This window comes from Sarcophilus harrisii, chromosome 2, assembly GCF_902635505.1.
Source record: "Sarcophilus harrisii chromosome 2, mSarHar1.11, whole genome shotgun sequence".
In the NCBI taxonomy this organism is placed as follows: domain Eukaryota; kingdom Metazoa; phylum Chordata; class Mammalia; order Dasyuromorphia; family Dasyuridae; genus Sarcophilus; species Sarcophilus harrisii.
The window spans coordinates 82,953,895-82,979,561 of NC_045427.1; the positions used below are offsets into that span (position 1 = coordinate 82,953,895).

Consider the following 25,667-nt stretch of genomic DNA (forward strand, 5'->3'; position numbering starts at 1 on the left):
ACTCAAGTTGACTTACTCTTTAGTTATACATTCAAAAACATACTTCTGTTAAAGTAGTCCAAGGAGTGCATAGGCTCAAGCTCGGTGCCTATGTACAAACAAGACTCAAGCTACTTATTCATTCATCCACCGTCCAGGAAAGTTTGGGGTGGGGGAGGGGGGAAGAGAGAGGGAGAACTCCTGACTTTCTACAAAGAAAAAAATTACAAGTTTTGGAATTGAAATAACAAAAAAGGCATGTTCATGTACTACAATAAGGTCTCAGATCCAAGAGGTGGCCTCTGCGTATATTTAATAAAAAGTGGTAAAACTTTTCTATTTTTGTAGTTGAACCCATCCCTACATTCAAATTCTCTCAAGCATTAAGAAAGAAAATACTTATTTGGTTGAGGAAGATTTAAGGCATGTCCGGGCCTTTCCAAAGGCACTGGGAGACTAATACTGGAGGCCCCTCAATTATTGCTACATTTTTTTTTTTTTTTTTATACTCAAGGGTATGTATCACAGTGGGATTGGTGGATTTAGGCAACAAAAATACTTTTGGTTGATTTGTAAAGCTGGAGTTAGGTAAAAGTCTTGATACTTTGAAGTCTGTCTGATTGCAAAGTATATGGTTCTTTTTTCTTTAAAGTTGGACGGGCTACAATCTTTTTTTTTTTTTCTTTTTTTAATACATTCTAAGAAATCTCAGAAAGATCTTCCTCAAACTACTTCCACAGCATCGAGATAAGATTTCTATAAAGAAATCATGCAATCTTTAAATTTACGTAAACAAGAAAAGAAATTAATGAAATAAATATTACATACAATCTCTTAAATTAAGATTTAACTCATTTACAATAAAATAACCAAGTGAAGTTACAAAAGGCATATATTACTGTGAAAAGAACATACACTCCACATTTTGCCGATTAATAATGGCAATCATAATTTAAACATAATAAAAGAATATATATCTATTGCTTTTCATCATACCCGATAAATACAGTATGAACAAAATTCTCAATGTATACTTTTCACAAGATAATAAATAAGTTAAATAGTTTTTTTTTTTCATATTGAGTTGTGGTGCAGTGGTGCTAGTCAACTCAAAACAGCTAAACAAAACAAAAATCAGCAGTTATTTGTCAACAATTATAAACTAAACTCGGTTTTGAATGCTTCCCAAGAAAGCAAAGGCAACATTTTTCTAAAAGAAATATCCACTATGTGGTGGTGATGGAACTGACTTTGGAATGGAAGGGTGGTGTTTTAAGCACATTATATATAGAGCTATATATAAAACTACAGCACTGTTATCAAGGCATATTCTTGGCAGATCGTGGGATTTTATAAGCTTATAGTTTAGTAATGTGGCTTTTTTTGTTTGTTTACACTGTATTCAAAGACAAATGACCATTAGGAATTTCTCCAAAGAGCAGGCAGTTCACACCTAAGTGCAGGGTGACTAATGCTTCAAAGTTAAGAGATGGAATGGCGGTAGCTGCTGGTGCTGGGTTGATTTTTTTTCCCCCCTTAAAAGTTCAAAACTCATCCAAGGTCTAGAAAAATAAAGGTTTGGTTATTGTTTGTTCTATTCCCGTTACATCTGCCCGTTTTTATGTTTTTTAACAGATTCGTTTTGTTCACGTCAATACAAAAAGTTCGTTGGACTAGAATTATTTTTCTTGCTAAACGAGAATGCAACTTTGCAATAAAAAATAAAAAACCCGAAAGAGGAGGAAACCGAAACTGGCGGGGGGAGGGGGAAGGGCAGCTCCTAGAGCTGGGATCCCCAAGTCCTCGTGGGGGGGGGGGCTGCAGTCTGTTTGGGGCTGCTAAATCCCCAAGCCCTCCCATTCTCCTCACTCGGACCCATCTCCCTCTCGGGGCTGGCAAAAGGGCAGAGGGGCACCCTCCTGCCACCCCAACCCACCCTCCAAACCCCCCCCAGAAAACTTCCTCTTGGCCGCTTCCCTGCGCGCTTAGTCGTCGGAGATGGAGAGGCGGCTGAAGATGGGCAGGCGGCGGCCGGAGTCGAGGCTCGGGGACTCGGAGCCGCTGAGGCTTCCTGAGCTGAGGGAGCCGCTCAGGTAGCTCTCCCGGTCGGACAGCGAGTCCGGGGGGCTGGGGGGCGCGTCGAACACCGGCGACTCGGACAGGCGGCGCAGGGGCTGGAAGCTGAAGGGCGGCGAGGCCGGGGCGGCGGCGGCCACGGCAGCGGCGGCGGCGGCCGCGGCGGCGGCGGCGGCTGCCGCGGCCGTCGGGTGGGGCGCGGCGGGGGTCTGCTGCTGCTGCTGCTGCTGGTTGCGGTAGTAGGCGGCCGCCACCGCGAAGTTGTGGGTGTGGATGGCCAGGGGCGTGATGAGGTTGCTCAGCTCCTGGCCCGAGAAGGGCGCAAAGGCGTTGTTGGCGCAGGCGGCGCACGGGGCTGGGGAGAGCAAGTCCTCGCCGCCGCCCGCCCCGTACAGCAGAGCCGCCGCCGCGGCCGCGGCCGCCGCCGTCGGGGAGCAGCAGGAGGGGGCGGCGGCCGAGGAGGAGGACGAGGAGGAGGCGGAGGAGGAGCAGGACGAGGAGGAGGCGGAGGAGCAGGACGAGGAGGACGAGGCGGCGGACGAGGAGCAGGACGAAGCCGGCGGCGGGGTCCTCGACGTGGGGCTCTCGAGGAGGGGCGACTCCAGGCCGCCGGGGTGCTGGTGATGGGCCGACGAGAAGCCCGAGAAGCTGAGGCTGTGGTGCAGCTTGGGCCTGGGCTCCCGCGGGTGTGTCGGGAAGCCCAAATGCAGGGCTTCTCGGGGGCTGAAGGCTCGGAGGTCGCCCCCGCTGCCCCCCGCGCCCCCCGCGGGCGAGGGGCGGCGCTCCTCGGCGTTGTGGATGAAGTGGCAGCGCGGCCCGTAGGGGCAGAAGCCTATGGTGTGGAAGGTGCGGCACAGCTCGGTCTTGTACTTGGGGTGCCGGGTCAGGCTCCGCAGTTCGTGGAAGCCGTGGGCGAACTGACACTTCTCCCCGTACTTGCAGGTGCCGCTCTCCTCGAAGGGGCGGCACAGCTCCGTCTTGTAGCGCGTGGAGTTGATCTGGGAGCCACCGCCCGACTTCTGCTGCTGCTGCTGCAGCTGCATGAGATGCTGGCTGCGGTCGCCATTCTCGCTGAAGGAGCGGTCCCGGAATTTGTTCTCCTTGTTGAGCAGGGCCGTGGTGCTGGCGCTGCCGCCTCCCCCCGACGGCTCCTTGAGGTTACTGTACGAGCCCGAGCCGCCCGTGCTGCTGCAGCTGTTGCCGCCGGTGAACTTGGGGGAGCAGTTGCCGGGACCGGTGGCCGGGCTCGGGGAAGGGTGGGCGAGGGCCTGCAGATTGCTGGTGGAGTGCCTTCGGAGAAATCCCGGCGTGAAGCTGGAGCTGGGGGAAGTGGTCACGGGCGTCCCCACGGCCTTCTTATCCAGCATGCTGTTCAGGTTGAGGTTGGTTAGGGATTTCTCCGTCTGCTAAAGGGAGGGGAGGAGTAGGGGGAGATGAAAAAACCGGGAGGCACGGAAGAAGACATTTCGGGGGGGGGGGCAAGAGAAAGGGGGGGTAGCTGCAGAATAACTCTCCGACACTTCAAGTCTGTGGATTATGTTTTGTTTCCTCCCAACTTTCAATTTATCGTCCCCACCCGTACCGAGACAAAATGAAAAAAGTTTGCATTGAATCTCCCTCCCCCACCCTGCTCGCTCTTAGCTCCAAGCATGCTGGCCCGTCATTGCAGCTTCATTTCCTGGGTCTTTCTCGCCCTTCTGCAACCCTCCGGACCCCCCTCCCCCCTCCTCTTCCCCATCTTGGGAGCAGAAACGGAGGGGAAGCCGGGGCTGTGCAAACACTGCCCGGGTAAACACAAGACTCGCAAACCCGGTCCCAGACTGGGCTGAACGGTTCTGCCTCGCCTTCCTTCTCCGTCCCCGCCGCCCCTCCTCCCCCTTCCCGGCAACTCAAACACTTTGCAAACTCCAAGAACTGTGACCCAACAGGGGAAACCAAAGCGGGGTAAAATCACCACCCGCCAATCCCTCTTCAAAAATGGTACGAGCAAAAGTTTTAAAACTGAAAGGGCTTTCTGGCTCCCTCCCTGCCCTCTCGCTTACCTTGCAGAAGAAGTCGATGTCATAGAAGGCAGACAAAAGTGTGGTCGACATGTTTCTAGGTCCTGTGATGGTCGCAGATGCAGGAGGAACCCAAGGACCCCGCTGTCCAGCAGGGCTTGGGATGAGCCACGACGGCTGGCGGGAGAGGGGTAAGGGTGGGAGGGGGAAAAAGTTTGAAGAGGGTGGAGAGACAGGGTAACGGAGGCTAAGCTTTGGAATTCTTTGGAGTCCCGAGGTTAAAAAAAAAAAAAGTCTTGCTTTTAAAAAGCCTCTCCTCTTTTCTTCCCTCTTCCCTCCCCCCGCCCCCCCAAAACAACCCACTTCTCCGGAGCTGAGGGCACAGCAAGCGGACTGCTGGAACTCTGTGCCCGGCGAGCCCTCGCCCTATATAGACGGCTGAGCAGGCCGGGGGAGGGGACAGAACGCTGACCCTGCCGGGGTCTCTAGGCAACACACCCAGCCGGCTCCCACCGACGTCATGGGACTTCGAGTCCTCCCATAGGCTGCCGCCAATTTTCTTTCTATTTTTTTTTTTTGCCAGGCGGGCGGGGGAGTCGGAGGGGTGGCCCGGGCCCCGCTGGGCGGGCCGCGGAAAGGGAGGGAGGACGGGGAGGGCGGGCCGAGCGCCGCGCCGCGCCGCGGGGGAGAAGCGGAGCCTTCCGAGCCATGTGGGGCATAGTACGTTTGGGCTCTCCTCCTCTCGGGCCTCCTGCGCCGCGGAGCCCGGGGACTTTTAAACGTGGCTTAGGGTGACCGGCCTGGGAGGCTGCCCACGCCCCCGGGGCCTGGCTCGTCCCTCCTGCCTCGCGCTCTCACCCTAGAGCTATCACTGGTCCGGAGGAGGGATTGCAAAACGCTGGACTATTGCAACCTTCCACCTTGCCCTCGCGTGGTTTGCAAAGCACAGGGAAGCGGACGGAAAGCAGTCAGGGGGAGGGGGCGGGAGTGGCAGCGCGCCTCCAGCCCCAGACGGAGGCTCGGAAACGTGGGATCCCGGCTCCGCGGCGACCTAGCACGTGGGAAAGGCAGTGGGGGCTTCCTCCAGGCCCCGAGGGAAGTGCGCCTGCTCGGGGGGGGGGGGGGGGTAGGGGCGTGAGGCTGGGTAGGGCTGGAAAAGCCCGGGTCCTCCAGGCTCCGCCCCGCCACCCCCAGCCGGGGCCCGCAGTAAACAGGGCCCGAGCGGGCCGGGGCGGGGCTGTGTGTCAGAGGACAAGGAGCTGGCTTCGCTAATCACATCACAAGACCTTGAGCCGGGGCCAAAGGCGCCGCGAGTGGCGCGGGCCGTCCCGGGCGGGGGAGCCCAGGCCAGGCCGGGGGGCGAGGGCTTCTCGCCGCTCCTCTGCGGGCCGGCCCGGGCGACGGCCGCCCTTCCCCTGAGCGCTTTCGGCTTCCCGGGCCCGCAGCCCTCTCACACTCTTAGGACTCAGGAGAGAGCGACTACAAAGCGCGTCTCACGCCAGCCCGTGCCACGCCCGCCGCGCGCCCGCTTCGGGGAAAGGGGGAGCCGAGCCGCGGCCGCCCGGGTCCTGTTTCCCGGGGACACAGCCCCCTCTAGCGCTCCTTCGGGCTACGGCCGCGGAGCTTTTCACCCCCCCCTCCCGCCTCCCTTCCGGGGTCCGGTCCCGTCAGGTGCTCCCACTCCGGGGGTGCGGGCGCCCCGCCCCGCGCGCTCGGCTTTGTCCCGCGCCGGGGAGCGGAGGCCCGGAGCCCGCGGGCTTTGCCTTCTTACCTCCCGCGCTGTGGTGCTCGGGGCTCGGCGCGGGGGAGACTGGGGAGCCGCATCAGCTTGGCCGCCTCCCCCCCTCCCTCCTTTCCCCGGTCACTTTGCCCAGGACCGAGCGTTTGTTAAGGGCTTGCTCAGTGCCCAGCAGGAAGTCGGGTTTAGCCCAGCGGGCCTGCCCTGGCATTAAAATCAGGTAGCAGGGGCAGCCGGGTCCGTACAGCGCCGGCCCGAAGTCCAGATTCGGCCTCGGACGCCGCGTGTGACCGGCCGGTCACTTAGCCCCGTCGTCGCTATCGGTGGGGATGAGTGGGGCAGGCCGGAGAGAGGCTGAAGTGACCAAAATCCACGAAATTAGCATGATCTTGGGCAAGTCACAGATAGCAGCACTTCCTCCTGGCCTCAGGTTTCTTAATTTGTTCCTGATCTCCAGCTCTAATCCTATGAAACTCAAAGCTCTGATTAGGGGGTGGGAGTAGAGGAGACAGCAATTTTTCAAACTGAAAGGGATCTTTAAAAGCAAGACCCACTTTTAAAAAATTTTTTAAATAACTAGTATCTAAAATGGCCTCAGTGGAAGTATTCGGGTCAAATCTAGTTTTCTTTCTATAGAATTGAAGAAGTCACTCAAATCATGGACACTAGAATTAAGTGCTGGAAGCAAATAGGTTTGTGAATAATAACAGAAGTCCTAACTTCTCCAAGGCTATGCTGGTGGAATGAGTGCCAACTTTCCTAGGTCAAGCTGAAAAGTCTCAGCGTCCAGGGTGAAGTGCTTATTTTTTGTCTAATAATCATCCTATCTAATTTGAAGAGGTTCATCAGATTATCTTCAGGTGAATGTTTTTCCTTCAGCTATCAATACTCCCCAGTGAGGTAGCGATGGGAGAGAGATTTCTTAAGGAAATCACAGAGCTTCTGTCAAATCTCAGAAAGGTTTCCATTCCTTTTTCTCTGGAGAATTCATTACGTTAGTGTGAAATTGAGTTTTCCTTAGATCCTGCAGTTGGGGTCAGTAGCAGAAACATTAAAAAAAAAAATTAAAATGAAAACTTATCCATTTTCCAGGCTGGTTTTCTGACTAAAAAATATCAGGGATATCAGACTTAGCAACACATCGCCTTCTCTCCATTCTCATTTCCCTCCTGATTTTCTCACCAGGGAAACTTTTCATAGGCAAAAGGGCAATGGAAAGTTATACACTTTTTTTTTTTTAAGTTTGGATTTCCCTGTGTTCAAAAGAGACAATTTAGACAGCATCATAAATTTTGTAATATGCTACTCCGTGTCGCCCCTGTGATTTCTAAGGAGTTAGGATCAAAATAATTTTCCCATCTCAAAAACAAACACATTGAATTTGGATGCAGCACTTACTTTTTGGTGTTGAGAATAAACACATGGAATCAGATGATGGCAAAGACTAGCAATTATTGGCCCAAACTCCTCTATTTTACAAATAGAAGGGAAGCCCAGTGGTGACATGGCTCAGCCAAGATCAACCGACAAGTTAGTCGTCTCAAGAGACATTCAGACATCGACCTAAGAAATTTAGGATACATAGGAATTCTTGGTTTGTACCCCTTGAATATCAAAGATGTTTCTCCCACCCTACCCCTTGATATATTAAAAATTCAACATTTATTCTCCAGCAATGAAATTAAGCATCTCAAAATTCATTCCCATAAATGCCCCCTCAGACTTAGACAAACCATTAAAATAACTTTAATTGATCTCTTAAGAAGACATTAAACATTTGCCATATGTTAATAAAATACTTATGAATTTTCATTCACACAGACTAAAAAGGGCTTTCTTGGATGGCTTGAACTGAAGAGTGAGTCCCTGGTTGCTGTTAAAACATCCTGATTGCTTAATCATCTGTGACCCTTCTGAAGTTGTAAATGAAAGGAAAAATAAAGTGATTAGAAACTGCTCTTTTTCAGTGCTCTAGCAAAACCCATGCGAGGGTGCCACCTCCTGGGTGTTCTGGGAGGTATCAGGAAATTTCTTAGAGGTCTCCACCTTTTAAATGGATGATGTGGAGTGCTGTGCTTTCCTAAGTGAGAAGCTTCTTGTCATTTTCATCAAGCAAAATGTGAGGAAAGGTAATGATTATTCTTCCAGGCAGGATCTTCTTTCCCCATGACCCTGTCTAAGAACTTCTGGGACTGCTGCTAATTTCTTTATAAGCTAAAGTCATTCATTTCATTGATTGGGAGATTGGAGGGGAGGGAAGGGACAAATACCAAAAATTTAAGGTTTTTTAATGATTTGGGGCAAAATATGATTTTTTAAAATTATAGGTCATTGCAGGTCTCCCATACAATCAAATTATCTGTATGAAGTTGCTCTTTAATTTACTCAGATTTTAAAAATAGAAACATATTTCCTTCTTTACTAAAATGGAATAAAAAGAATCCAAATGATTTTTTCCCCCTTTTAAATCAAGTTAAAAACATGAGAGCTGAAGGGAAATGCAGACAGTTAAGCTAGACCCTAGGGAAGAAAATAGCTAATTCAAGCCTGCAGGTGGCCTGCACCTGGAAGCAAGGTAAATCTCAAATTTAATGACTCCACCTCCAACAGTAGCTGCAATAAATTTGGCTGACTTGCAAGAACTGAGTAAATGTATTCAGAAGAAAGATACTTTTGTAAGAAAGGACACTTGGTCCACCTTATTGGGGTGGAAGGGGTACAGTGAACAAAAGGATTTTTATTAGGTAACATTTCCAGTGTATTCAGTACAGGAAAATAATTCCCCAACTCTACAACACACTGCTTTTCTGTATCACTTGGTAGATTTAGGCTTTGTTCTCTGTAGAATTAAATGACAATAGATAGGGTAATTTCAACAGCTCGGAATCAAGGTTCTCCTCCTTCCCTTCAAGAAAATCTAGTATCTTAAGGCAAGCTGACGTTCTTTCCTTCTGGATGTTCAGTCTTGTATGGTCAGCAGTCTTGGAAAATTCAGGAGTTGGAGGCAGCTCTTTGTATAGCTGTGATAGGTGCTCGTACTGCTGGGATGCTGTTTTCCTCAGATGATTGAGCTCCTTGGGATCCTGGGAAGGAACACTTTTCTTACAGAGGGGAGACAAGTGCTTGACTAGGTGGCTGACATAAGTTAGTGCCTCTGCCCAAATGTTCTCTTCGCCTTTGTCAAACACAGGGTCTTCTTCCACCTGGGCCAAAAGAACAAATGAGCAAAGTGAGAAAAAGTAATATTAAGTAGACCCATTTCTGACAAAGCCCAGAAAGGCAGAGAACAAACATCTTTCCTCCCCAGTCCCTGAGGGACAATATGCTGGGTAAAAAACATGGAATTTGGAGTCTCAGGAGAGACAATGCCAGAATTCCAGAGGAACCCACTAACTCCTGAAAGAGCTGACTCAACTTCTGGAAAAATCTAAATGTTCAGATTTTCCCTTAGAATGAGCTGAAATCTGCCCTCTCTGCAGCGTCCTCCTGTTGTTCCTAGTTCTCTGCTCTGGACCTTAGAAGAATTATTCGACTCCTGATCTACACGACCCAAGAAAAGCTATCATTTGCTTGCTTCCAAATTTTCTCTTCTTCATACTAAACGTTGCTAATTCCTTTGACCAATATCCTTGTACATCGTGGTTTTGAGGTTACTATCCTTGTCATGATTCCTTAAAATGTGGTGCTCAGAATTCAAGATAAAACTCCAGATGTGACATGAAAAGAGCAGCAATGGGAAGCTACCTTTCAGCCTAATTCATATCAGGCAATTTTGAGGCTGATACCACTGACTGAAATTGACTTTGCAGTCTCCTAGACTCTCAGTGTCTTTAGTTATTGTGCAGTTAACATTTTCCCATCTGCATTTGCAAAACTTCAAGTCATATTTGTGGGTTTTTTTTTTTATCTCTCTCAAATTTCATCTTTCCAGGAAATTAAAACTACTCTACATTTCCATCTCATACTTATCAGATTGGCAAAAAGGGGACAAAAGTCACTAAACTATGCCCACTGATCAGGGGATTCCTCCAATAAGCTTATATCCCTCCCCCCAAAGATCCAAGAAACAGGAAAACGATGCACACATACAAAACATTTATAGTGCATCTTTGGGTAGTGGCAAGCAAGTGGAAAACTAAAGGAGTATCTATTAGTTGGGGAATGACAATAAATTATAGTATATGGATGTAATTGAACTATTATTGTACCATAAACGACGAAAAGCCAACCTAGGAAGACGTAGAGAGAAGTGAGCAAAACCAGAAGAACAATTTATATGATAGCAACATTGTTGTAAAGAAAAACAACTTTGAGAGACATTCGGATTTTGATCAATGAAGTTACCAGAGTTCCAAACGATTGTGATGAAAAATACTAAGGCAATTAGTATTTTGACCTGGCAATCCATCAAATATTTGTTTTTTTAAATAAGTTTTTATTGATATTTTCTGTTTCTTAGATTGCCACACTATCCCATGTGTACTTCCTCTTCCCTCTCATAAAGAGTCATCCCATATTACAAATAGTATTTTTGGGGGGAGAGAAAAAAAAAGGGTGTCACAACTGATAAACTGAAAAAAGTTCCAAAACGTGCAGTGTGTAACACCTGTGGATCTAATTTTGTTAATTTACTTTTGATTTGAGGGGTATAGTTCTTTTGTTACTATGTATATTATTTTCTTGGCTCTGCTTATTTCACTCTAACAGTTCAGAGATTTTTTTCATCACATACATCATTTCTTACAGTACAGTAATATTCTATTTCTTTAATATACCCTGATTTTTTAGCTATTCCCCAATTAATGAGCATATACTTTGTTTCTAATTCTTAGCACAAATTCTTGGCTGCTATAAATAGCAATAATATATGGAATATATGGAGACTTTTCTTTTTATCTATAGGTTCTTTGGGGTATAAGCCAAGTAGTGGAGTCTTTGGTACAAAAGGTATGGAAATTTTAGTTACTTTATTTGTATAATTCCAAATTACTTTTTGATTGTTTTGAATTGCTTATTGTTGTTTCAGTTTCTCTTACTTAGTAGTGATTTGGAACATTTTTTTTGGTGTGGCCGTGAATTACTTGCATTTTTTTTTTTTTATGAATTCTGTTCATATCCTTCAACCATTTATCTATTGGAGAATGTCTATTACTTGTATAATACGTATGTGAACATACAAATATTACTTCATTTCTTATCCTAAATGCATTAATGTTGTCTATGCAGAAGCCTTTCAGTTTCAAGTAATCAAAATCACCTATTTTATCTTTTGTAATTGCCTCTATCTCTTGTTTGGTTTAAGAGTACATCTCCCACCCAAAGCTATGAGACCTACACACACACACAAACACACACACGAAATATTTAAGGTCATATGTCTAAAATATATTGTGGAGTATGGTACAATTTCTACTTGTTTTCCCACTAGTTTTTTTTGTTTGTTTGTTTGTTTTTTGTTTAATCAGATAGGTAGTTTTTCTTAGTTAATATGTTTTCTACTTTATCAGATATTGGGTTATTGAATTCTACTACTCCTGAATCTCTATTTTGCTTTTTTTCTTTCTCTTTAACCAATATCAAATGGTTTTGATGATTGCTACTTTATAATACAGTTTGAAGTGTGGATGTGCTATTTCCCCCCTTAATTCTTACTACTTTTCATCATCCCTTTAATTTCCTTTCATCATTTTCCTGAATATTCTAGATCTTTTGTTTTTTCAAATGAAATCTGTTATTTTATCAAGTTCTATAAAGTATTTCCTTGGTAATTTGATTAATATGACATTAAAAGTATACACTGATGTTGGTAGTACTGTCTTTTATTATATTCTCATAGTTTAACCATGATCACTAAATATTCCTTTAGATATTTAGGTAGTTCTTTATTCTTTAAGGACCACTCTATAACTTAATCTACACAAGTCTTTTGTGTGTTTTGAGAGGTGGATCCCAAGATATTTTATGTATTTGGTAATTATTTAGAATGGAATTTTCCTTGCTATTATCACATCTTGTAATTTGTTTATTATATAAAGAAATTCTGTTGATTTTTGAGGATTTATATTACAGCCTGCAACTTTGCTAAAATTATTGTTTCAATTAATATCATTGTTGATATCATAAGATTTTCTGAGTAAAGTAAAAAAAAATATCATCAGCAAACAGGAATAGTTTCATCTCCTCTTTACCTATTTGATTCTTTTTTTCCTTGTCTTACTGCTTTTGCTAGCATTTCCAGAATTGTGTTAAAATAACAGTAGAGAAAATAGGCATCCTTCCTTATCCCTGCATTTAGCGGAAAGGGTTCTAGTATATCTCCATTATGCGTGATACTTGCTTTTAACTTTAGAGAAATTTTTTTTAACTGTTTTTAAAAAGTCCCTCTTTGCCTATACTTTGTAGGGTTTTTAGCAGAAAATAGCGTGTACTTTGTCAAAGGCTTTTTCTCCATCTATTGAAATGATTATGTGGTTTGGAATGTTTTGATTTTTAATCTGGTTAATCATGTTGATTGTTTTCCTAGTGTGGAATCATTATTTTATTCCTGGTATCAATTCCAGGTCATCATAATAACAAATGGTTTCTTGGATAAACTGATGCCATCTGATAAGATTTTGTTTAAAATTGATATTGCTCTGTATTTTTATTTCTGTGTTTTATCTTTCCCCTGCTTTAGGTATTAGGATTATATTAAGTCTCACATTTTTTTCCCTCCATTTTTGAAAATAATTTGTGAAAGTAAAAGTATTAATTGTTCTTTAAAAGTATGCTATTTTGGGGGCAGCTAGATGGTACAGTAGATAGAGCACTGATTCTGGAGCCAGGAAGACCTGGGTTCAAATCCGCCCACCTCACTTGATACTTCCTAGCTGTATAGGGCAAGTCATATAATTCCAATTGCCTTGCCAGAAAAAGAAAAGTATGTTTTTTTTCCCCCTCCTTTATTTGCCTGTTTTATGTTTAAAGTTTTTGAGTCTTTTTGAAATCTTTACTAATTAATTATTGGGCAATTCACAGTTCACCCTCCTAAGTATCTGCCCTAAATGACGTTTAGATACTTGCCCCAGCCAGGAGCTGTATTCTTTTTCTCAGGCTTGGTGGAGTGCTGCATAACCCCCTGCTTTTATAGGGTCTTGTCCTGAGGACCTGTCCCTCCTCCTGTGCTTCTGTTCTCGGCCCCAGTGCTGGCAGTACAGAACCTGTTGCTGCAAAGATTTTTAGCCCGTAGGCTTTGATTTCTATAGGGCTGTTGTTGTTTGTCCTTTGTTCTCCAAGAGGACCATGACATCAGGGAGTTGCAAATAAATTGGATTTAAGTGAGGGAAGGCTGTACAAAGTCACCAGCCTCACCTTCCCCTCCAGAGCCATCTGGGTCCAGTAGCCAGATATAGATCAGGAAGACTGGAGATGGCTCTGGATGCAATGGGAGACTGTGGGCTTTTTAAGCTAAGGTCTTCAGTAGGTCTGAGCTTGACTAAGGCTGCCTCCATTCAGTAATGTCATGATCTCTTTTGAGAATGAAGGATAAATAGCAGCTTATGTAAGGCTGGCCCACAAACTGGAACTGATCAGTTGGAAGACTCCTTCCTCCCTCTTTCCTTCCCTTTCCTTCCTCTGTCCACATAGGATATCATAGCCTTATCTATAGATGCTCTTAAAAGTATTTTTTTCCTTTTCCTTTGCATTTCTGGACTCTCCCAAGATATCTTGGGGTTTACTGCTAAGATTTCTTTCTTAAGGATCAGGCCTTAAACCAAAACAAATATCATTCTGTTTGGCTACCAATAGGTCCTAGGCCAAGCTCCATTTGGTCATTGTTTGGGTCCTGATTGACTTAGACTAAATGTAAATAGCTGTTATTTCTGCTCTGACCAGAGACTCTTAGGGTCTTTTCCTACCAGATTCTTTTTTTTTTTTTTTTGTTCCTAGGTGAAAGAGGAGATTCTTTGCCTCTTTGCCTAATAAAGGGCTTTGGTCAAGCTGACTGGTGAGTCCTGAGCAAACTTCTATAACCTAGAGCTGGATTCTCTATGGGACTAGGATCAGGGGATAGGGAGTAAGTTTTGATGTAAGCTTGTGTCATGTCATGTCCTTGGGAGGTGAGGGATGGTGCTGAGTAAACTCAGGGTTTAGTGAGGGTCAGTTCCTGGCTTTGAGGTTTTTATTTTTGTTTTTTGCATTTTTGTGGATTCTGGTCATCCTAGATTTTAGAAACAGCTGAAATTGCTTTATGTTTGAAGCATAATTTCTGTTTTGGAGAGATTTGAGTGGTTGTAGGGATCATAGAAAATGTCCTGTCTACCTTCTCATTGCTCATGTGATCCAAGAGAAACACCAAATACTCATATGGCAGTTATTTAGTGCCAGGTACTGTGCTAAGCACTGAATTTACAAAAGGAAAGGCAAAAACTTGATCCTTTCCCTCAAGAAACATATTCTAATGAGAGAGAAAACAATTATGTACATACAAAATATATAAAGCAAAAGTGAGAGTTAATCTTAGAGGAAAGATACTCTTGCTTTGAATAAGAACCAGGAAAAGCATATTGGAGAAGGGAGGATTTGAGTTGAATAAAAGGCTAATGTTGCTGGATTGTAAAGCACAGGGAGAGGAGCAAAGTCTTTAAGAAGAGTAGAGGGCCAGTGTATGAACTGTTTTAAAAACCAAGAATATTTTCTATTTGATCATGGAGACAACAGGAAGTCCCTAGAATTTACTGAAAGGCTCCAGATTTACTCTATAGGAAGATCACCTTAGCAGCTGAGTATAGAGGTCACTGGGGCAGTAAAATGGCACAGTGGACAGAGTGCTGGAGGATCTGAATTCTAATTAAAAAATAGACACTAGCTATGTGACCATAATAAAGTCACTTAATTATAACTGCCTCAGTTTTCTAATCTGTAAAATGAGCTAGAAAAGGCAATGACAAACTATTCCAGTATCTCTTCCAAGAAAATCCCAAATGAACTAACTAACCGACCTCCCAAAAATGTATATATTTATATATGCTATTGCAATAGTCCAGGTATAAGGTGATCAGAGCCTACACCAGGGTTGTATGAGTGGAGAAAAAGAGATATACACTAAAAATTCTGGGAAGGTTGATATGACAAGGTATAGAATCAAACATACTTTTTTTCAGACATGGTCAAAGTGAAGATTTGTTTTGTATAACTATGTACATATGAGACAAAGATTTCATTTTTCTTTCATTTGAAGTGGGAAGATGTGATTACCAAAGTGAAAAGAAAAAAAAAAGCAAGAAACAAGAGTCACTGAAGCATTTTAAAAAATGCTTAGAAGAGAAGGGAATGAAAATCAGTAGGAAGCCCTAGAGAATTTGGGCAGCTCTTAGAGAAAACATATTGAATTTATTATATCTATAAAGAGAAAAGTTTTCATAATATAAATTTGTGATTTCATATACGCCCCCCCCTTTTTTTGGTTCTACTTTTTATGTGGAAATGCTTATCTTGTTTGGTGTTAAGTTCAGAATAAAAAAAATTAAAAGGACAAAAAAAATTTCATCTTCCCCATGAAATATGTACTCCTCTTTGTCCTCATGGCATGGAATTGATCCTGGGTTCTTGAAGTAATATAGATCAGAAGTGTGATAAGAGGCACACATTTTCAGAAAAAGTCAATGTGTGAATATGTTGTGCTTCACTGTACTCATTTGTTACAAGGGAGAGATCAGGGGAGGGGGACTGAGGGAAAGAATTGGGGGAGGAGTGGAGTCATTGAAATATTTTTTAAAAATGGAGGGATTCAGAAGGAAGTTCAGATGGGGACACAGACGAGCAGGGCAGTTTGGTGCTATCATGTTAAATTTGATATACTGTTTAAAAATGTACTAGATATTTGTGGTTTCATAGGCAATCTTCTTTTTTTCTTTTTTGTCCTTTCCGCACTGAAATGTTCATAGTTTGGTTAAATTCATAATAAAAAAGAAATAAAATGCCCAGTACTTTTAATGACCTCAAGTTTCTCCCTGAAATAAAGCCCAAGGTTTTTAAAAGCAATATTCTTCCAGGGAGGCTGTGAGTCATGGAATACCGCAGTCTTGAGGATTAAAAATTGTGGGTCACTTAAAGTACAATAACAGGTTGTGTGGAGAGCCTCCACATCATGCCTCCCGTTCTTAGCTCTTCATCCTCATCTAACAACAGCAGCCAGTATTTATAGAGCACTTTAGGGGTTTACAAAGTGCTTTACTAATGGTATCTTATTTGATCCTCACCTCTGAGAAAAGTAGACACTAATATCTCCATTTTACAGACTAAGAGACTAAGTCTGAGAAGTTAAGGAACTTGCTCAGAATCACACAGCCAATAAGTGCCTGAGGTAGGATTCTAATTCAGATCTTCCAGTACATCATTCTATCCATTACATCATGTAACTGGCTTATTTTCCTTCCTCTAGAAACTCGGACTTTGTCCCGGGGTCCCTTGTTCTCTTATAAATGAGCTTTCGTTTTGTCTTGCTGGGGTTCAAGTCTTCATGACAATTCCCTGCCTTACCATGCTGCCTTCACAATACTATTTTAAATATTATCTTTCAGGCTAGAAGTTGATTTAACAGCATCCCTGGGTCTTAGCAAAGTACCTGCCCAACACACAGTAAACTTAATGTCCTGTCTATCTACTTGTCTGTCCAGTCTGTTTATCCTATTTATCTATCAGTTGTCTGTCCAGTCCTCTCTCTCTCTCTCTCCTTCCCTTTCTATCTTTTCTGTCTCTGTCTGTCTGTCTCTCTCACACACATACATACACTCTCATCTGTTTATCTATGTCAGTCTATCTACCTGCCTGTCCAATTTATCTGTCCAGTCTCTTAGCTATTTCTCAATCACTCTATCTGTCTATCTTGTTATTTATCTATTTATTTGTCAGTTGGTCTGCCTGCCTGCCTGCCTGTCTGTCTGTCTGTCTATCTATCTATCTATCTATCTGAAAAGGCATATGACAAATGAAGGCTTGCATGAAAGAAACAACCTTGGAGCCCAGAGATATATCACTTCAAAAAGGAGAAGGGCATTTAGCAGGTTGGAGGGATCCCCAGTGGACAGCTCACGACTACATTAGTGTCCTTGGAATGCTGAGACACCAAAGAGAATTGCACATTTTCTCCCAGTGATGGATTTACAGGAGCCCATAGATAACAGTCACACAGGATGAGAAAGCACAAAAAAGGGGTGATCTGTATGTTCAGAAGGATTAGCCACATCACTGAGCTAAGATCACTGAGGTGAATTTCATCTGATTAGATTTGACTCATCATTCTAACCTTTCGACTCCTTTTTAGATGCTGGCTGTGTCATCCAATGTGTTAGCTAATCCTCCCAGCTTTGTGTCCCTGGCAAAGTTGATGATTGTGCCATAAAAGCCTTCAGCTAAGTCACCGACTAGAGTGCTTAACAGTGTAAGAGGAAATATGGTACAGTGGATAGAGTGGGTTTCATAGTCAGGGGGGTTGGACACAGCCTGATTGTGTGATCCCAGGTACCTCAATTAACCTCTCCATGTTTCAAGCAATTCTCTGAGATACTGATCTGAAATGGCAGAGGGAATTTATTTAATGGATGCTTTCCATACTAAATAAATAACATATTGAGTAAAAAATAATATTGAAGAGTACAAGAGTATTTAAATAAGTCTAAGGGATTTCACCAGAGACCTACCTCCAAGTTGGCCACAGTTCCACCTTTTGTATTTATTGGCTATGGGACCCTGAGCAAATCATTTAACCTATCTGAGCCTCAGTTTCCTTGTCTGTAAATTCAGGGAGTTTGAATAGATGGTCTCTGAGGTTCCCTTCTGTTCTTCTGTGACTGTAAGCCATTAATGATTAACCACTCTTGGGGTAGGTCATTCAGTCAGTTCTGAATCTACCTGAATATACCCTCACCTGGCCACAAAGACAGCACGACAAATTTTTGTAAAATGTTTGGTCGTAATCAATGTAAGCAGTATCCCCCTGATATGGGAGGCCTCTCAGTCTGGCAAGATGAATGTTAAAACTTGCCTTTACATGTAATTGAAAAAAATAAAATACTATTAAAAAATAATGATTTTCTCAGGAATATAAATTGAGTTCACTTAATTTATAGAGTTTTCACGTTCTTCCCTTTTTTGAAAATTGAGACTTTTGTTCTTCTCTTCAATCTTGGGACATTTTTCTTATTCTTTAGGGTCTTTTGAATGTCATTGACATTGCTTAGCCACAATATCTACCAGCTATATCTCTAAACACAATAGAATTATTACTACCTAACTGAGGAAAATGCCTTTTAAATCTTTTAGTACTTTAGAAATGAGCCTTTATTATTATTGCTGAGATTCTCCTTGAATCATTCCTCCAACTCCTTCCTCTGACATCCAATTGACCCCTCCCCTAACAGAAGGCCTATTCCTGGCTTGCTTTTGAAAAGGTATACCTTGAAGGTCACTTAAAAACCATAACTTTTTTTCTATTAAAGGGAAAGTTTTTGTTTCTTTTAAAATCAAAATGACCTTCAGTTTAAAAAAGTCTGTTAATGAGGTCTATTGCTCTGTGGCTCTATTAGAGCAGCTAGGGTGGGTGGATGGTGAGGTGGATGGAGTCAGGAAGACCTGAGTTTGAACGTAACCATAGATACTGTCTGATCCTGGGCCAGTCACTTAATCTTTGTTTACCTCTGGTTCCTAAGGTGGTTGTAAGGATCAAGTGAGATAATATTTGTAAAGAGCCATGAAAAACTTTAAAGTACTCTACAAATGCTGATCATTACTACTTTTAAGACTTTAGCATGTGAATGGACCTCAACCAGGAAGATTTTTACAATGGGGAAAGGAGGAGAAAAGAGGGGACAGTCTTAGAAATGAATCAAACATAAGGTCAAAATGGGTTCATGACCTAGGCATAAAGAATGAAATTATTAATAAATTAGAGGAACATAGGATAGTTTACCTCTCAGACCTGTGAAAGGGGAAGGTTTTTATGACCAAAGCAGAACTAGAGATCATTACTGATCACAAAATAGAAAATTTCGATTATACCAAACTGAAAAGTTTTTGTACAAACAAAACTAATGCAGACAAGATTAGAAGGGAAGCAATAAACTGGGAAAATATTTTTACAGTCAAAGGTTCTGATAAAGGCCTCATTTCCAAAATATATAGAGAATTAACTCTAATTTATAAAAAATCAAGCCATTCTCTAATTGAAAAATGGTCAAAGGATATGAACAGACAATTCTCAGATGAAGAAATTGAAACTATTTCTAGTCATATGAAAAGATGCTCCAAGTCATTATTAATCAGAGAAATGCAAATTAAGACAACTCTAAGATACCACTACACACCTGTCAGATTGGCTAAGATGACAGGAAAAAATAATGATGATTGTTGGAGGGGATGTGGGAAAACTGGGACATTGATGCATTGTTGGTGGAGTTGTGAACGAATCCAACCATTTTGGAGAGTAGTTTGGAACTATGCTCAAAAAGTTATCAAACTGTGCATACCCTTTGATCCAGCAGTGTTACTACTGGGATTATATCCCAAAGAGATTATAAAGAAGGGAAAGGGACCTGTATGTGCACGAATGTTTGTGGCAGCCCTTTTTGTAGTGGCTAGAAACTGGAAACTGAATGGATGTCCATCAGTTGGAGAATGGCTGAATAAATTGTGGTATATGAAAATTATGGAATATTACTGTTCTGTAAGAAATGACCAACAGGATGATTTCAGAAAGGCCTGGAGAGACTTACACGAACTGATGCTGAGTGAAATGAGCAGGACCAGGAGATCATTATATACTTCAACAACAATACTATATGATGACCAGTTCTGATGGACCAGGCCATCCTCAGCAACGAGATCAACCAAATCATTTCTAATGGAGCAGTAATGAACTGAACTAGCTATGCCCAGAAAAAGAACTCTGGGAGATGACTAAAAACCATTACATTGAATTACCAATCCCTATATTTATGCACACCTGCATTTTTGATTTCCTTCACAAGCTAATTGTACAATATTTCAGAGTCTGATTCTTTTTGTACAGCAAAATAACGTTTTGGTCATGTATACTTATTGTGTATCTAATTTATATTTTAATATATTTAACATCTACTGGTCATCCTGCCATCTAGGGGAGGGGGTGGGGGGGTAAGAGGTGAAAAATTGGAACAAGAGGTTTGGCAATTGTTAATGCTGTAAAGTTACCCATGTATATATCCTGTAAATAAAAGGCTATTAAATTAAAAAAAAAAAAAAAGAAATGAATCAAACAGCAAAAACAGTATCAAAGATGAGCCAGTGTATCTAAGAAGTGTCTTTGACCTCACTGAACCTCAAGTTTTCCTATCTCTGAAATGAAGGGGTCGAAGTCAGAAGCTCCTGTCCACTTCTCAATCAATGAATATATAACTCAAGGTAGTTTGGAAGAAACTTGTAAATTTAGATTATTCTGAAATGTTTCCCTTAACATTTTTTAAAATTTATTTTTAAAAAAAATTTATGGAATAAAACAATCATTTCCATAACATACTATAATTTTTAAAAAGGTGATTGCAAATGAAACTGCAAATCTATTATGTATAACTTGTTATTCTTTTAAAATATGTAATGAAATTATCATGTTGTAAATTCTCCCTCTCCCTGCCTTTTTTCTTCCCTTCCCCCCTCCTCTGCCTTAGAGATGGCTACCATTAGGTGGATGGGGTCCCTAACATCATAGGATCATTGATTGAGAGCTGGAAGGGACTTAGTGATTATCAAGTCCAACCTTCTTATCAAGATGAAGATGAAGCTGAGCCTGGTGGGGATCTCAGGATAAGTGTAAACTATGGTAATTAAGCAGGTAGGCAGTACAGTAGATAAAGCACCGGATCTAGAGTCAGGAAGACCTGAGTTGAAATCCAGCCTCAGATATTTTGCTAGTTGTATGATCTAGGTAAGTCATATAACCCTGCCTCATATTCCTCATCTGTAAAATGAGCTAGAGAAGGAAATGGCAAACTATTCTAGTATCTTTGCCAAGAAAACCTCAAATGGGATTATGAAGAATGAGATATAACTGGACAACAATTCCAACTTAACAGTAATAAAAAGCTTTCTCTAATTCAACTAGTTGTGGAAGGCTTCTTTGTAAGGGCTTGAAGCCTCAAGTAAAAGAAGGCTGACAAGACTCAAAATAAAGACAAACAGAATAAAGCTAGTTTCCTCATTGATCCTTGGTCTATCATTAAATATCCCAATAATACAATTAATGCAGTTGACTTTGCCACTGGCCCCTCTCTCTCCAGTAAAAGGAGGCTTTCTTGGGCTAAGCTCCCAGTGCCAGTGTTTCCATTACCAAGATTTCAGATGGCCCCATGTTGCCAAGGTACCTATATTACCTGAGGTGTGTTCACCGCAGAGTCCCCCAAAACATCTTCTCCCAGGAGCCATTCTATTAGAATCAGGAGTCCTTCACCCAACTGGTCCCATTGCTGCAGGAGTTTACACAACAAGGCCATCGCCAAGTCCAAGGCCTTCCCGGCATCCACCAAGGAGAAGTCAGAGTCTAAAGAGATACAAGAAACATGTGACCTGGTGAATGCTCTTCCATATGGATTCCTCCAGGAATTGTGAATAGCCATTTGTGGTATTAGGTGAGAAGGGAAATGTGAACTGAGCTGGGTTGATTGAGAGGATATCAATGCTTGTGGCTGTGTAACCATGAACAAGCCATCTCAAAGCCTCTGTTCTCCACTTCCCCCACTCCCTGCCTTCTAGGAAATGTTGATAATAATACTTGCACTACCCACCTTGTAGGGTTATTACAAGGAAAGAACTATGTAAAATTTAAACTGTGATCTAATTATGAGCACGGATGATGATGAGTCAACTTGTAATATGCACAGTTAGAAGTTCTCGTTAAAAGGACAGAGACATATCAATTCACCATAACTTAATCACACAAGTTGGACTTAAGCGTGTATTCAGACTAGACAGCTGCCTATTCAGTTTGATTTGCCAGGTACTGGAAAGCTCTCTAATCACCCAAAGAATCTCCCCCACTACCATGCCTGAATTCTACCATTAAGGATTTTTTTTTTGAGGTGGGGAGAAGTCTCCTTAACTCGGTCCAGGCTGAAAGTTCAATGGCTACTCATGGCCCAATCCCTAAGCTGATCAGCATGGAAGCTTTAACTTGAGCCTGTTTGTTTGGTAGCTCCTGGGGGCTCACCATTTTGGATTTAGTTCAGACACCTGATCAGCTTTAGCCCTAATGCAGTTTAAAACTTCTCAACACAAGTGCTCCACCAGCCTGAATCTCCCCCAGAAACAGGGATTATAAATGTGTGCCACTAAAGATTAATTCTTTGGCTTGCCTCTTCCCATACTCTTTCAGGGTAAATCCTTCCTCTTTCCCCAGAGATAATAATTATATTCAAAACATCTTAGAATGAATGACTTTGTGACATATAATACCTCCCTAATAAGAGAGATCCTCCTAGATAGCATAAGGACACTGTGGACCTAGGGAAGGAAGGAGAAGGAGGAGAGACCCAGAGACCCTGAGAAAGAAACAGAAGCGACAGACAGAGATAGAGAGGAGGGAAGGAGAGAGAGAAAGAAGGGAGTTAAGAAAGAGGAAGGGAGAGAAGGAAAGAAGGAGAGAGGAAGAGGGAGAAGGAGAAGGCAGTGTCGGAGGAAAAGTTATCTTAATTACCTAGCAAGCTGTTTTAATGTGGCCAAAATCACACAGGTGGTAAGTTATTTTTTTCCTCAATAATATTTTATTTTTCCAAATACATGTAAAGATAATTTTCAATATTCACTTTTATATGATTTTGGGTTCCAAATTTTTGCTTGTTACCTCCCTTACCCCTCCACTTAAGACAACAAGCAAACTGATAGACGTTACACTATTACACTCTTTTAAAACATATTTCCATATTTGTTATCTGTGCAAGAAAAATCAGAACAAAAGGAAAAAAAATCACAAGAAAGAAAAAGCAAGCAAATATCAACGAAAGGTGAAAATACTGTGCTTTGATCTACATTCAGTCTTCATAGTTCTCTCTCTGGATGCAGATGGCTCTCTCCATCCCAAGTCTATTGGAATTGTGTTGGATCACTGAATTGCTGAGAAGAGCCAAGTCTACCATAGCTGTTACTGTGTACAATACTCTAACAGTTGGTCTTTTGAACCAAAACCTCCAAGTCTAAACTTTTCCCACTACACAGTGCTTTCTCTTAAATGAAAAGAAGTCACCCTTTGAGGATCCACATGGACAACAGATTCAGATCTGAACCATCCTGTGCACAAAGATAATCTCTCAGCTTTCTATTTCTGCTGGGACATAAAAGGACCCAGATCCCATTCATTCACCATGTCACCCCTTGCCAGCAAACACATCTGCTTACCACCAATTTCCAAACTAGAAATGAGTAGGGCACATGTGGAGAAGCTTTTGAGTTGAGTGGGATTTTCATCTAAAGTCCAAAGTGTAAAATTGGCCTCAGGCACCTTGTCACCAACAGCATACAGGAAGTGAGCAGAGATGTTCAGGAGGAAAATCAGGAGCTAGTGCACAAGGCTGGGCTCGTGCTAATATGCTGGGGAGAGGGGGAGACTGGTAACATGACAGTAATGCAAAAATCAGGAACTAGTGCACAAGGCTGGGCTCTTGCTAATATGCTGGGGACACTGGTAACAGGGCAGTGATGCAAAAATCAGGAGCTAGTGCACAAGGCTGGGATCTTGCTAATATGCTGGGGACACTGGTAACAGGGCAATGGTGCAGAAATGAGGAGCTAGTGCACAAGGCTAGGCTCTTGCTAATATACTGGGGAGATCGGTAACAGGGCAATGGTGCAGAAATCAGGAGCTAGTGCACAAGGCTGGGATCTTGCTAATATACTGGGGACACTGGTAACAGGGCAATGGTGCAGAAATCAGGAGCTAGTGCACAAGGCTGGGATCTTGCTAATATGCTGGGGACACTGGTAACATGGCAGTGATGCAGAAATCAGGAGCTAGTGCACAAGGCTGGGATCTTGCTAATATGCTGGGGACACTGGTAACATGGCAGTGATGCAGAAATCAGGAGCTAGTGCACAAGGCTGGGATCTTGCTAATATGCTGGGGAGACTGGTAACAGGGCAGTGATGCAAAAATCAGGAGCTAGTGCACAAGGCTGGGATCTTGCTAATATACTGGGGAGATTGGTAACAGGGCAATGGTGCAGAAATGAGGAGCTAGTGCACAAGGCTAGGCTCTTGCTAATATACTGGGGAGATCGGTAACAGGGCAATGGTGCAGAAATCAGGAGCTAGTGCACAAGGCTAGGATCTTGCTAATATACTGGGGAGATCAGTAACAGGGCAATGGTGCAGAAATCAGGAGCTAGTGCACAAGACTGGGATCTTGCTAATATGCTGGGGACACTGGTAACATGGCAGTGATGCAGAAATCAGGAGCTAGTGCACAAGGCTGGGATCTTGCTAATATGCTGGGGACACTGGTAACATGGCAGTGATGCAGAAATCAGGAGCTAGTGCACAAGGCTTGGGATCTTGCTAATATGCTGGGGAGACTGTACCTGAGTGAAGTAGGTGGGGAGTAAGTAATTGTGTGATCAGGGCTAGGGTGACACTCTTAGCACAACAAGAACAATACCTGACACTGAGATAGAGCTTTATATACATATTATCTTCTCTGAGCCTGACAGAAGCTCCCTATTTTATTAATGGGGGAAGCTGAGGCTCAGAAACAAAGTGAACTAATTGGCCTGAGATTACATAGCTAGCATTTGAATCCAGGTTTATTCTGCCTTGATAGGCCTAATATGCTATCTACTAGACTATATTTCCTCTCACACACAGAGACAAAGCAAAGCTGTGAATGATCAATAAACAGGGTTAGCCTCATGTATGGGAGGAGAAAGCAGCTGCCCTCAAGTAACTCCTTCACGTAATCTGCTGATGCCTGAAATTCCACCATAAAAATTCATTTCTTTGGCTTAAGACTTTGTTCCTTTATAAAATGAAATGTCCTTGTTGTATGTGTCTCACATTCGGTTTTATTCAGTTGCATTCACATCACTTTATCCACTACAATCCATTACTTTTAAAGAATGAAGGTCAGGGGTGAGAAGACAAACCGCCAACCTGATTCTCTTGCAGGGAAGTGTTCTGTAATGGAAACCTCACTGAACCTGGACAGAGGAAGCTGGGATTGCATCCTAGCTCTCAATTACTTGCCATATGTCCTGTAGGAATTTCACTTTTCTGGATCTCTAGTCACTTGGTGATCTCTAGAGTTCCTTCCATCAGTAAGGCTGGGAGATGGGAGTAGGCAATTAAAAAAAAAAGAGATTAGTAAAAAAAAAGTTTAAAGATATTTAAAAAAATAAAGGAGTGCCTCTTGCCCTCCTAGGGCAGGAATAGGAATAGGAATAGGAATAGGAAGGAAGCTAGGAATAAAGAAGATGACCAGTTCTTTTATTTTTTAATCTTATTCATGTTGAGTTTTCAGTTCCAGCATGATACCCAAAGGAAGATTCCCATGCACTAAGCTCCTATCCCATTGAAATTTTTCTTTCAAAGGCAATCAATGACCTTTTAAGTCATTGAATCTAACGACTTCTTGATTTCTGCAGCCTCAGATACTTTACTCTTCAGTCCTTAAAACTCTTGGTTTTTATGACAATTCATTTTCAATTCAACCTCACAATTCAACAAGAATTTGAGAATACAAAAATTGGATGAAACCGTCCTTGGCCCCCAAGAGTTTCTCTTCTGTACATTCCTGGTTCCTTTGTCTTTGACTGTCCCTTTTGTGTCTCCTTCACCGGCTTCTCTGCCTCTTTCTGCCCCTTAAATGCTTCATTTGGGAT

General features: G+C 42.8%; 2 protein-coding genes across 3 annotated transcripts in view; both read right to left on the reverse strand.

The window, feature by feature from the left end:
• Positions 1–445: 445 nt before the first annotated feature.
• On the reverse strand, positions 446–4,483 carry ZFP36L2 (ZFP36 ring finger protein like 2). 2 transcript variants are annotated; one of them, XM_031950414.1, is made up of 2 exons: positions 4,098–4,483; positions 446–3,458 (listed from the first exon to the last, which is right to left on the reverse strand). In XM_031950414.1, exons 1-2 carry the CDS (start codon positions 4,146–4,148, stop codon positions 1,965–1,967), a joined length of 1,545 nt encoding a protein of 514 aa, XP_031806274.1. In that variant the 5' UTR covers positions 4,149–4,483; the 3' UTR covers positions 446–1,964. The 2 variants fall into 2 exon arrangements, with proteins under 2 accessions (XP_031806274.1, XP_023350761.2); XM_023494993.2 differs by having other exon boundaries at positions 446–3,461; positions 4,098–4,481.
• Positions 4,484–8,510: 4,027 nt separating this feature from the next.
• The window catches only part of THADA (THADA armadillo repeat containing), a 419,051-nt gene continuing 401,894 nt past the window's right edge, over positions 8,511–25,667 (reverse strand). Inside the window, exons 37-38 of the mRNA XM_031950412.1 lie at positions 21,177–21,343; positions 8,511–8,996 (exon numbers count right to left, since the gene is read on the reverse strand). Of these exons, the coding sequence (XP_031806272.1) occupies positions 8,619–8,996; positions 21,177–21,343 (545 nt within the window). The 3' untranslated portion in view covers positions 8,511–8,618. The remainder of the gene's footprint in view (positions 8,997–21,176; positions 21,344–25,667) is intronic.